General features: G+C 38.5%; 1 protein-coding gene across 2 annotated transcripts in view; it reads left to right on the top strand.

Annotated features, from left to right (window-relative positions):
* The first annotated feature begins 4061 nt into the window (after nt 1-4061).
* The window catches only part of LOC144655322 (monocarboxylate transporter 13-like), a 109009-nt gene continuing 99858 nt past the window's right edge, over nt 4062-13212 (top strand). The window contains exons 1-5 of one of the 2 annotated variants that reach the window (XR_013571068.1): nt 4062-4600; nt 5869-6087; nt 7371-7954; nt 8947-9319; nt 11118-11724. Coding sequence is in view for 1 of the 2 variants with exons in the window: in XM_078515554.1 (XP_078371680.1) it covers nt 4378-4600; nt 5869-6087; nt 7371-7954; nt 8947-9319; nt 11118-11299 (1581 nt within the window). In the remaining variant the exon portion in view is untranslated. Of the gene's footprint in view, nt 4601-5868; nt 6088-7370; nt 7955-8946; nt 9320-11117; nt 12664-13212 lie in introns of those variants that run through there. The other variant, XM_078515554.1, reaches the window with a different exon arrangement.

Genomic DNA, 13212 nt, shown 5'->3' with positions numbered 1-13212 from the left:
GGCTAAGCATTTGTTTGAACTTCGCCCTGCATGTGGGAAGATGAAATAACAAGCATTCACTTAAACAAGACGGAGCGTTTTTCTGTGCCTTGAAAATATTTACATGAAGTATGTTGTTTCAGTAACTCTACAGATACTGTTTCCATCATGATTTAGGTAAATACACTTCCATATGAGTTTTCGTTTTGCCTTAAAGAGTTCATTGGGAGAAAAAGCAATTTTGAATCAACAAAAAGGTTAATTTAGAAGCCATATAATTCTAAAAATCTAACTACGTTTCTTTCTTAATAGGAAATACAATCTGTTCTGTTTCTATACAATTTTTAGTTAACTTGTTTCCGCTAAAAATGCCACTCTCTTCATGTTTAACAGCTCTTTATCAACAAATCAGACAAATCCTCTACGTCATATTTTGCGAACTGTTTTGCAGTAGCATATGTACCGTCTAGGAAGATAAATCTTGTACTCTGATATTCAATTCCATATTCGGTGTTATGTAGTTCTCTGTAGATATTTTTCTTCAGCTAAATTAACAATAAGATGCACGATGAACTCGGGTGTTATACGCCTGAGCAAGCGTGCTCACTGCGTAAATCAAAGCTTGTTTTACAAGGCAGATTTTTTCAAAAGAAATTTATCAATGAACCGTACGAAAAATAAATTTTCCAAAGGCAAAATGGTAAAGCCAAGGTTAAAAAAAATAAAAAAAATAAAGAAATCATACTAGTTCGCCAATGAGAATAACTAACCAATGTTAAAATACTTGGTTGGCGGATCTGTAAACAGTCAGTTTATTTAGTGTTGTTATCGAAACCAAGATTTTTGATGCTAAAAGAAAATCGAAAGCGAGTGATGATGATGAAATGATTCGTAATGGAACCGAGTTTTAAATGTGAAGCTATTCCCTTGTTCTGCTTTTATCATTCAGTTCGACGAAGCTGGCTGTCACTAACTATAAAAGACGCAGTTTCATTGGTAACCGCCGGATTTTCTTCGATCGATATGCAGACGCTTTCTGCCTACATGCAGGGCGACGATGGCGGAATAATCAATGAAGCCGCATCTTCTTGAAATTAAACGGTGTCTAAAGTGAGCGTTAAAAAAAAAAAAAAAGATTCAAAGCGATACGGTTTAAAGTACCATCTTTAAATTTCAAAACGCGAGTGTGTTTGTTCCGAACTGGCCACGAGATTGATAAGTGACTTAAATTTAAAGGATAACAGGATTATAAGATGAAAATTCTGACTAGTTGATTCTGTAAACTATGTTCACATATTTTGAGTAAAAGTAAAGGTAGATGTTATATGGATAATCTGCAGTTGTTCAAACCTAAATTTAAGGTCATATAAGTGATATTATTTTTTTCTTAAATATCTCCCCGGTCAGGAAACAGAAATCCTTGAATTTGATTGGCTGTTGACGCTTGTTCCATCGGTCCATTTTTCCCCTCTCCAGGTAATTATCGAGACGGAGTCGGCCTTACCGTAATCCGCACGAAATCACTTTGCAGCGAGACGAACAAAATGCTGGAAGTTTTGCTGTCAGAAAAAAAATATAGGAAATGTTGCTCTGCCTCACCAACCGTTGTTCACATGAAATGTTAAAACTTCAGTGGAATTGAAGACCTCGACGAGGCGAGTATTCATTCCTTTGAATTGACAAAACCAAGTTTAATTGTAGTTTAGTTAAGCTGTTGTTGTTTGCATTTCGTACTGTTTTTCACGCCATTGCTGCTAAACTACTGCAAGTCGCCGGTTTCAGACTCCATTTATGAGCTAAAATGCTTTGCTTTTCCACGAAATTTTGCCAAACCAAACACCTACCTTCGTTCAAAGAAAAAACGAAATGCTTTTAATTACCTTAAACCAATCTAATTAATTCATGCAAGAATATACCGTAGGTGGACGGCCAAACTACACAATTCACTCCATTTAACTTTGAAAACAGTTATTAAGGTTATGACTGTTTTGGTCTGTTCTCGAAATCAAGGTTGATTTTTAAATAAAAATTTATAAAGCTAGAAAATTTGTCCAAATTGAGATGATTTCTGACTGAAGTAGGCTGAAAAAGTTTTTATTAGAATTATTAACCTCATAAACTGACATTGTTTAATATTTTGCGACTGATTTGATATGCTTTGTGATGACTTTCCTTTTGTGCTACATCTTGAGCTGTAGATGTTATTTTTCGGCCAAGAAGTCCTTACTCAAGACTTTGGGCACAATTTTTCCCAATACGGACCTCCCGGCCGGTAGATAAAATACATATCTCGGTGAAGGTGAAGGGAACGGATAACGGATAATCTTGTTTTGAAGTCTAAACAGTCTAAAAAGTCTGAAGTCTAAATACACGTTATTTGAGAGGTTATTATTACTCGCTGGCAATATATTCTTTGTTTATTTCTGAAAAAAAAAAAAATAAACATTTACGATTCTCATGTAGTCGGGAACGAAATAAAACACGTCTGCTCAGCTCAGACACTAGATAGGAAAAGTAAACTCATTTAAACCTAAAAAAACTACGCTTATTGCTTGTCTTGAAGAAATAAAATGACCTGCCTGCCATATAGAGAAGGCAGTATACCTGCTGCGTTGTTTTCAAGAACAAAGTTTACAGTTTTGGTCTGCACAAGTTTCTGCCAACAATTAAAAGTAGACAAGGAGCTGGATTACCTATTGTAGTCTGCGTTATAGCAAAAACAAAGTCGGCAGGTTTGTTTTCGTCTTGTGTTAAGTTGTTTTGGTCTCATAAAAGCCGTAACATTCCGAAAGTGAATCTGTTAGGACCTGTTAGGTAAGTGCAATTTATGGAGAAAGTATTTATAATGTACCACGGTGCCAATTTTGTCTCGTATTCAGCCAATATAAAAATCTACCTACTGCTTATTATCTGTAGTTTTTAGCTACGTAAATGGTTGTAATTAGGTTTTTATATGTAATTAAGTGTCCTCAAATAGTTGTAATTCTAAGTTAAGCAAATAATTTTAATTAGCTTATAGTAATGTGTTATAAATTAGTAGAGGGGACTCCCCTCAGCGGAAATACGGAATTGACACAATACGAAATTACGGATTATTTGACACAATAATAAAGTTATTATTATTATCACAAAATGGACAAATACAATGTTAACTACTTGCTGATCCTCAGGGTCAGTTTGTCAAAAAAAAAAAAGAATATTAAGTAAACGAGACAACACTATGGATATTCCAGACAACTCTCTTTATAACCGGAAACCACAAGAAAAAGATCTGCCGGGGCGGAGACCACAGTCTGGGTGGGAGTAAAAAAAAAAAGGGGGGGGGGGGGGGCGGAGGAGAGATAAGACTTCTCGGAGTTTTTTTTTTGGGATGTTTCGCTTAGTTCTTAAAACCGCAACCCTGGGCGCTCTCCATTAGTCAGAACTTGCAGGTCCAGTGGTTTTGAACGTGGAATTGGCCTTTGCCAGGAGATTTTTCCAACAAATCCGCCACAACAGCGTATGAGTCATATTATTTATGCATCGACTGATTCGACCGAACAAACTTGACCACTAACAACGGAATTCTGTTCTCGAATATACTGATCTGGCCGGCCAGTTTTGACTAATGGAAAGCCGCCCGCCGTTTCAGACCAATACATGTAACTTAGCTAGTCTCGGTTGCTATCATGAGGCAATAATAAGGTCATATGTGCATTATTCTTCAGATTCTTTGTGATTTAAAGAATAGCATAAGCAGATGTATCGTGGGTTTATAAATTTAGTGTACAGTTGACGAAAATGTTTCTGAGATTTGGATCCAATATATGCCTAAAGTCGATTTATAGAGTTAAAACCGGGAGAGCATATTCAAGTGTTTACGAGGCCCTCTCCATTCCGTGCGCTTCTTTGTAAACATATACCTTCCGGAAAACGTTTCTGTCGTCAACTTATTCGAATTTCCCGTGGAGTATATAACCTAAAAAAATATCGTTTTCAAAGTGCAGCTGGGCTGGTTTTCCATAATATTTTTAACTTGTTGTCATCTGGCATAAAAAAACCTTTATTTCGCTTACAACCCGTGAAAGATTTATTTTGTGAGTTTTAAAACTGTATAAAAATTAGTAGAAATGTCCCTCTTGTATATCTCATTTCAACTTAAAATTAGACCACGTGAACGTAAAAGCCCGGCTGAAGTGAGAATGAATGAGTTCAGAGAGCCAGAGACTTCACGCAATGCCACTCACTGTGAAAAGGGCATAAAAAGGAAGAAAACCATGTCTTTCCACATTTCAGGACCTCTTTCAGCTAAAATTGGGCTCTACTCAATATAGCTCTGAGCCAGATTGTTAACTACAATGGCTAAGGCATTCGAGCCCTCATCAAGAAGTCTGATTTTAAGGTCTTTTAAGGCATGGCATGTTCACTGGCTGTGCTAGGCAAATTCCTTATTCTGAACAAAAGCCTTTTATCTGCACTGACGTGGTGGCGTTGGAAAATTGTGTTACAACCAACAGCCAATCAGAAACGCTGTGCAGATATGATCTCTCATCAGAATCATCAGGAATTTTTTTGGGCTCAATTAAACCTTTAAGGTTCAGAAACTATAGGGCGGGAAGAGTCAGAGGGCTATTTACTCAAGGTAAGGTATATATATAAAAAAACATCAGACGATGTAAGAACGTTATCATTCCCAGGCGTTTATAGGTTGAAGAAAAATGTACGCACTAATACGATTTCTCCAGGACTGCAAGTAGTGCGCACGCCGGAAGAATAGCACTTGAAACCACCGGCCACAGCCTTGTCTCGCGTATTATTTTCGTCAATATTTTCGTTTTAGTTGCCAAGAACTTTAGAACGATAGAGAGAATGCTAGCAGCAAGAAGAAAGAGCGACAAAACAATTTGTCCTTGATTCCAAAATATATCCTTGACCTTGGATAACAGAGAAGATAATATAAATATAGACATCATCAAAACATCAAAGTCCCCGTGATAGTGACCCTCACTTGAAGTGACACCACATAAACATGCGTTGTGTTACCGATACGGTTATTTTATTATTATTTTCTTTTGTGTGGCGATAAAGCAATGTTAAAGCGGGTGTACACCTGAAGGCCGTTTATCCAGCGCTTAAAACTTTGATTTTATGCGAAAAAACTCTATGCTCAAAACACGAATCTTTGTTTTGTGGTGTTTTGTAAATTTTTGGGTCATTTTGGGGATACTTGGAAGAAAAAAACTGGAGGTTTAATGTGATTTTAAAATTAGAATTCGAAGTTATTAATTGGTAGACGGACACCAGACAGTCACTCTGACAACCTGCGGAGTGATCTGGCGTGAGGGTCAACTGTCTGGTGGTGTTTCATTTTTTTTTTCTTTCTTCAACCCCTTCTCTAATCCTCATTAAATTTCATTCAAATTCGGGTATAAAGTGACCCCGGGAGGGGGGGGGGAGGGGGGGTACTCGACATAATTTCGGGTAGGGAGGTGCGGCCCTGCCTCCTAAACCCTGACCCTGTTTAAGACACGAACCTCTGATTTTCCTACCCTGTTTAAGACAGATTGCCAATTTTTTATACCCCGTCTTAGACATAAACAAGTACCTCACTGGCTTGCGATTGTGAATTAAGCTAAGTATCAATGCCGAAATCAACGTAAGTCAGCAATACGGAAGAATTTGTGAAAATTTGGCTTGTTTCACCTCTGCAGGCATATAAGTCTATCCTGTTTGACTTTGGTCCATGCAGAGATACCCTGTTTAAGACAAAAATGGGTGAAATATATACCCCGTTCAAGACAAAAAAAGCCTGAAAACCATACCCTATCGGGCCGCACGTCCCCGTTAAGCCCTAATAAGGGAGTGCCCCCCCCCCCCCAAGAAAGTGACCCAGCTTTCTTCTTATTATAGCACGCTCAGGTGTCATGACAAAGCGCTCCAGGGAAATTAAAGACGATCAAGCTGCAGATGAGGAAAATGAACCTAAATGCCGTCCCGACAGCTGGTGGTCATGGTTGGTGTGTACTGCTTCTACGTTGTCAGTTCTCATTGTCGCGGGAATCGTTTACAGCTTTGGGTTACTGCTACCACCGTTGATGAAACACTTTAACGAGACACGACAAGCAACAGGTATTGAAAAATGCCATAAAAAATATACAAAATCTAGCTAAGTTAAGGAACGAAATATAGGGGTACATAGGCCATAAAGGGAAATTTTCCATTTATCTTATTAAAGTTGAATCAAACACACACTGAAGGGTTTGAGGAGAAAAACCCTTTGCGTCTTTCTCTTCGTGTTTCTCTTCGTATTGTCGTAAAACATGCAATCACTCAGCTCTATCTCGGGTAGATATAAAAAAATCTTAAAGACAACATGGCAATTTTTTGGTAAGACTCTTTTTAGTCATTTAGACGTCAAAAAAGGATCGAGAACATAACTTGTGATTTAAAACATTTTCATCTTAGCACTTGTAACGTAGGTGGTCGTTAAGCTTTAGTCTGACTTTCTAAGCATGTGAAATATTTTGATCCGAATATTTTCTAACCCAAACATATCTGTGATCATTACATTGCTTAGGTATATTCTCTATAATCTTTTGCTGCGCAGGAGAAAGTGACGAAACAAAAATACAAATAGATCTTTTGTAGCCTATTTGTTATTCTTTTGTGTACGTGCAAATTAACTAAATTGCCCTCCAATCCTCGCTGCAGGACAAAATTCTTTTTGTTCTTTTTACATGCTAACGAGGCTTGGAGGGCAATTTGTACAAACACAAAAGAAAAACAAATAGGCTCTAAATTTATGGTTTACTATAAGCTGATTGTGCCTCAGTTTTGATATAATCATTTTTAGCGGAGCTCCCCAGCGGCCCAAAGGGCCGCAGAGGGAGCCCCATAACCATGGAAAAAGGACAATCATGCATGCGTAGAAATAGAAAACCATTCATCTGATTTTTTCATGGTCAGTCAAGGCTAGAGGCAAGGATCGCGGGCGCGTGCCCTCTACCTACGTACGACGAAGTCGCTCAAACATGGCGACCATACTCCAAAAATAAATTAACGTTCACTTACATCATTGATACTGGACATCCATATTGTGGTCAATTGACAGCTGTCAAAACAAGGCATTCGTTGACCAGTATCACATGAACATGATGTAGATCAGATGTAGAACTGATCGAGGTCGCGTGTTTTCTTAGTTGACCGCTGACCAGGTAATGGTGTTGTCATTGTATCGCGGGCTTAAGTCACTTTTTTCTGTCTATAGCTAAGGCCAGTCAATTTTGATTTCATGAAGGGCGAAGTGAATAACCGGGGAGCTACACTTTTAGGCTTGGTTAGATCTATTTATATTACTTTATTATGTAGAATGAATTTCATTTAATTGGACGTCTGCTTTATTTTTTTGACAGCATGGATTGGGTCTTTGTACCTGGGAAGTGGTTATATATTCAGCCCCATAGCTGCTTATATCAACGAGCGTTTTAGCTACAGGTTCACCGCCATCCTCGGTTCAATTTTAGGAATAATTGGCTTCTTCCTTGCAACATTGTCTTCTGAACTCTGGATGATGTACCTTACATATGGTGTTGTGTCAGGAGTCGGACATTTATTGATTTACATGTCCTCTTCCTTGATCGTTTTGCAGTATTTTGTGAAATGGCGATCGGTGGCTGTTGGCATTGTGGCATCCGCACCAGCGATTGGCATGTTTGTAATGACACAATTCACGCAATCTCTACTAACTACGTTTAAATGGCCAGGAGCGCTTAGAGGATTTGCTCTTTTGCATTTTGTATGCGGTTTGTGTGCAAGTGTGTTTGTGCCTTTGGACAACCTGAAAGAAGAAAGCAGCAACGTTGGCACAGTTGGGAAAATAAAGCAGAAGGAAACAGCAAGCAAGAGTCCATCCCTTTGTAGGAATTACGCATTCTTGATCATGCTGACCTCCTTTTTTGTTGTTACTTTCGCTTTCTTCATTCCAATCGTGCACATAGTAAGAACATACAGTTCTTTTAATTATTTTAAAGCAGTAAATACTGTAAATGTAGCACGCATAAGTTGTAATAAATTAGTTGTTCTGGTTTGTTTGTAATGAGTAAAGTTGGTTCCCGTAAGAACTAAGTGCTTTTAAAAAATGGCCACACAACGAAAGGACCGATGAAGCTACAGACAGACAGACAGACAGACAGACAGGCAGTCAGACAGACAGACAGACGGGAAGACAGGCGGATAGGCAGACTTAACGACTGTCTGAATGTCTGAAACTATTCAATTGACAGACTGCTTGACTGACAAGTGGGTTCCTAAATGACCGACAGACAACAAGACATACAGGAATACGGACAGACATACAGACAGACTGGATGACTGGCAAACTATTTACTGACTGACTTTTGTTTGACTGTCTGATTTACAGACAGAGAGGCAGATAGATATACAAAGACAGACAGACCGAATGAGTAACTGACTAACTGGCTGACAAAATACAATTAATGTAACTGACAAACTATTAACTGACTGACTGACTGATTGATAGACTGGTTAAATGTCTGATTTACTATCCAATTGACTAGCTAAACGATTTTCTATCGGAATAAGAGATGGACCTTGCTGTGAAAAGAGAAATAAAGCCCGGGCAAAACGAGGATGGGAGTTGCACTTAGTTGCTGACAGTTAACTCTCATGAGAGTTTTCCTAGACTCTCATCGACTATCATCAACGCAGGCCAAACGAGAGAAAGCACACATCTACTCTCATGAAAAATTTGAGCTTGTTCCAAGTCGATGAGAGGGTGGAGGAAGGTGGATGAGAGTACAAGATAGTTTCAGGCCAAACGATAGCGAGAGTTTGAACTCTTATTAAATTCATCCTCGTTTGGCCAGGGCTTAAGTTACTTTTGCAGCAAAGAACAAACTCATTGCGCTGCTAATGGCAATGCATTCAGTCTAACACTATCTCAGCAAGTATCTTTTTGTTGCTCATCAGGTCAAACACTGTAGGCAAGAACTTCATATTCCTGAGAAAAAAGTTTCCATGCTTTTTACGTACATGGCAATAGCATCCTTCATCAGTCGTAACTTATTCTGCAAACTGGGAGACTTCAGGTGCTTCAACCGATTCCATCTTTATCAAGGAGGAATGACCATCAGTGGATTGTGTGTCTTATGTCTGCCATCAGCACGATCATTTAGCTCCGTTGTAGCAATTTTCATGGTTTTTGGACTCATGGAAGGAGCTTTTAATGGGCAATATTCCCTGTTAATTTTGGAATGCTCTGGAAAACAAAACGTCAATCAAGCGTATGGCTACACAAACCTTCTAATTGGTGTGAGTACTAGCCTTGGATCTCCAATGGCTGGTGAGACCCAAATACTGATTTTATAAAAATGTAATTTTCTTGACGTTAAATAAATCGCACTTTCAGAAGATAAGTAGTACCTGTGCACTAGCCGCATTATGCATTGCGACCTTCGCCTTAAATATCACAGTATCAGTCATCTTTTGGTCAATTCAACGGAGTTCATTGAAGTGACGGTAAAAGTTTTGCCCCTTCCCACCACGGCGGTCGATCAATGCTGTATCTTACACTCGACACGCCAATTGCTCTGCCTGTCGCTGTACTCTCCCATAACTTAGCTTTCCGTGTCATGGCAATTGTATACAGTGAGAATGTTGTATTATTTCAGACCAGATTGACTAGAACGGTCATATTCTTTGGTACTGCGCATACCTATATAGCGCTTATGATAGGGAGTAACCCAACCTCAAGGGACAGAATTCGCATAGTTTTCATAAGTACCTTTAAATTCTCTCAAACGTTCTAGAATGTTTGCATCAGGCATCGTGCAAAACACGAAACTTCAAAGCGGAGAAGTAAAATAAAATCTTCAAAGTAAAATAAAATCTTAATAGCAGATGAGTTTGAAGAAATTACAGCAATCAAACTTTAAACTAAGCACAGTAACAGACATATATTTAACAATTTTCGGAAATGTATTTTCAATCCAATTTAGAAAATAGCACAAAGTAAATACGTGCGCTGATTGGTTAAAAATTGTGTTTCTATAACTCGATGGAGACACAGACAGTTGTCGTAGACACGGCAATCAATATTCACGGCGCTAAAATAAGCAATGCAAAAATAACAACTAATAATTGTGCCAAATTTTAATGTCACAGCTGACAAAAACCAGGTTAAGACTAAACAAATATTTGCACATTTTAAAACAAGCGAGTAAGATGTTTACAGAGCCCGCTACACATTCAAAAATAGTCTGTGAAAGAAATTATCGAAGCGGCTGACCTTTCAAAGAAGTATATGAATTGGCGCAACTTCACTCCATTCTAGGCTTTGCAGCACTTCAGAACTATTCACAGCTCCTCAACTGGACAAGATATTCGTCCAGAATGCCGAGTCAAACTTCTTTTAACAGAAAAATAATTCACTTTCACCTCCAAGGTTCGAGTCGCTCGATCGTCGGTCGTCAAACCATTCGGTTAGTTCGATGAAGCGAAATAAAACAGAATAAAACCACAATTCTTGGCTCCTTCTAGTGCTGGACTTCAGTTAAACCATCGACTTAGTTATTTCTCATAATTACGTTAACTTTGGGGCCTGTTTTCTTTGTTTGTTTGGCCAAACAACGGTGAATTTTAGCCTTGAAGCAAATGTTGAACAGTTGATTTATTTCTGTTCATCGACTCCCGTACTATGATTGGTTGATTACTGTTCATGACGTAAAACCGCGAGGTGAAGAGAATCTACGTTTTGATGTTAAATAAAGCGCTAAATATAACTTTGATGTGCGTTATTTTCTTTGTGCTGTTTTCTAAAAGAAATAGAAAACATGTTTTCTATTTCTCATAAATAAAATAGAAAACATGTTTTCTATTTCTCTCGAACTCGAAAAAGCTGTGGAAACACTCGTCTATCGACTCGTGTTCCCACAGCATTTCTCGTTCTCCCAAACTTCCACTCGTGTTTCTATAACTCGATAGAAACACGGAACATGTTTTCTATTTCTTAATGAGAAAATGTTCAAAATTATGATTGTTTCTAATGTTAACAACTGTAAAAGACTGTTACGTGAAACCCTCGTTAAATAAGGTCGATTTTTATTTGTTTCAAAATTTAAAAAAATGTCCTTTTTCAACAGGTTTTATGGCTGACAAGCTTGGCTCGTACACTGTCACATTTTACACCGCCGGCACACTGCTGATAGCTGGAGCTTCGATTACATCACTTATGGCGCTTGTGAAACAACATCCTGAAGAAGCTGGAGAAACAGAATCCTATGAAGAAGAACTGTTAGTTACGGAAAAACTTACAGTGCTTTAGTCTTAGTTAAAACAATTGTTTTTCTGCCGGTGTTTCTTGTCGCCTAATACAACAGGCGCAGAAAAAAAAAAACTTTCGAAGGAAAGAGAAAAACATTCAAAATCAAGTAGTAGTTCTGGGCCCGGTTGTTCAAAGCACGATTAAGCTAATCCAGGATTAGCGTGAAATTTGATTTCCATTTTTAAAACATTACGTTGAGGTTTTCTGTTAATATTTTCTGTCCCCCAGTTTTAAACGTGGACCAATATAATCTCAAACTTCACAAAACATTAGCTATGGAAAACCCTTTAAAACAAGAGAAATTAAAACCTCGATCATCTTTTAATCCTGGGTTAGCGTTAATCGCCTTTCGAACAACCCGGCCCTGGAAAGTACTGGAGTCCGGGTAAAGCGGTCCAGGTTTGTACCCTGGGCGTGATTACTACGTTGTGTTCTTGGGCAAGACACTTTACTCTCGCAGTTCCCTCTCCACCCAGGTGTACTGGCGAATTTAATGCTGAAGAGTAACCGTGTGATGGACCACTGTTCCATCCAGGGAAAAAGGGGAGAGTGTGGGGGAGTAGAAATACCCCTAGTCTCTTTTAATTACCTTTACAAGTTATATGAAAGATAGATGTGCGTTGGAAACACGACTGAAATACTGTTAATGATCGATGGCGGGTTTTAAGAAAGACTCCTAATGTAAGATTCGAAAGGTGGAAAAATAGTTTTCTGGTTTCCCAAAAATGCCCTTGCTTCTCTCCTTCTCTCCCCCGCCCTTCTTGTAAAACAAGATACTTTACAGTGGACGCTCCCATTTACACTCCTGGCCGTGAGAGGAACTGCGAGAATAAAGCGCCTTAAAATCACACACAGAGAATTGATTTACTTTATCTTCAGTGCGCTAAGCCATGTATTCGGATTAGTTTGGGCCGATCGGAGCACACGACAAGCGGAAGAGTTTTCTATCCAAATAACTAAAGCAAACGGCGGCAAAAGAAAAGCAGTTGAAGGGGGGCCGGTGTGTGAAAAAAAAATTCGTACATTTTAATTTAGTTAAATCTAACAACAAACTATTAGACTTTGTGGGAAATAACTCATTTGTACACTGGAAATCTATAATTTCAGTTAAAAACGTTTCAATTAAATTTATATTACAAAATGCTTACATTTAACCTAACCATTTCCTTGGTTAAGAATGGTCATTGAAACATAATATGGGTGGAAAATATGCTGATCGTGTTTCGGGGGATGATGATTTAGGGAGACTAAAAAACCTCCACAATTTTTCTTGTTTCACATGAGACGGCGACTACCTCAGTGTTTCTGTATTTCTGAAGAGGTGAAACCAACGGTTGTATCGCATCTTAAGATGGCACAAAAGTGGTCAGGCCTTGGCAGAAGACTGTCACGCCAGACGTCCCATCAATTGGTCTCAGTTAAAGTGTTAAGGACCGAACCTCAATACTCTTAGCTGTCAAGATCTCTTTTAGGGTTGCACGTAAAGAAATACAAAACACTTTAGTAGTGTACTGGTGGTCTAGTCCGATGAACAAATTGCTTTGATGTCAACCTCCGGTCTTACCGGACATTGTGCCGTTTCTATCACAACCTGAGGTGAATAAGATCTGAAAACTGTCACGTATAATTTAAAAAAGCGTTATTTTGTTTAAAGTTTAAACATGTAATGGATATTTAATACACACACTTCGGACTGTGTCGTGAAGTCGTCTTTTCATCTTCATATGCGAATCATTCAACCATCGTATTAGGCCGTCAGTACAGGTTCAGTTCTGTTTTTCATGGATATGCGATTTCTTCGAAGCAAAGAAAAATCAATGAATCGCTGTTAAAAATTATTGGCTATTTACGTAGCAAGTATCAGCTGTTACCTTATTACATGAAATTTTCGCGACACGTTAATTTCGCGATTT

The sequence above is a fragment of the Oculina patagonica genome, chromosome 5 (assembly GCF_052425735.1).
Source record: "Oculina patagonica isolate OP01 chromosome 5, crgOcupat, whole genome shotgun sequence".
Taxonomy (NCBI): domain Eukaryota; kingdom Metazoa; phylum Cnidaria; class Anthozoa; order Scleractinia; family Oculinidae; genus Oculina; species Oculina patagonica.
The sequence above is the reverse complement of the archived record's forward strand: the minus strand, read 5'-3'. Positions and strand labels throughout refer to the sequence as shown.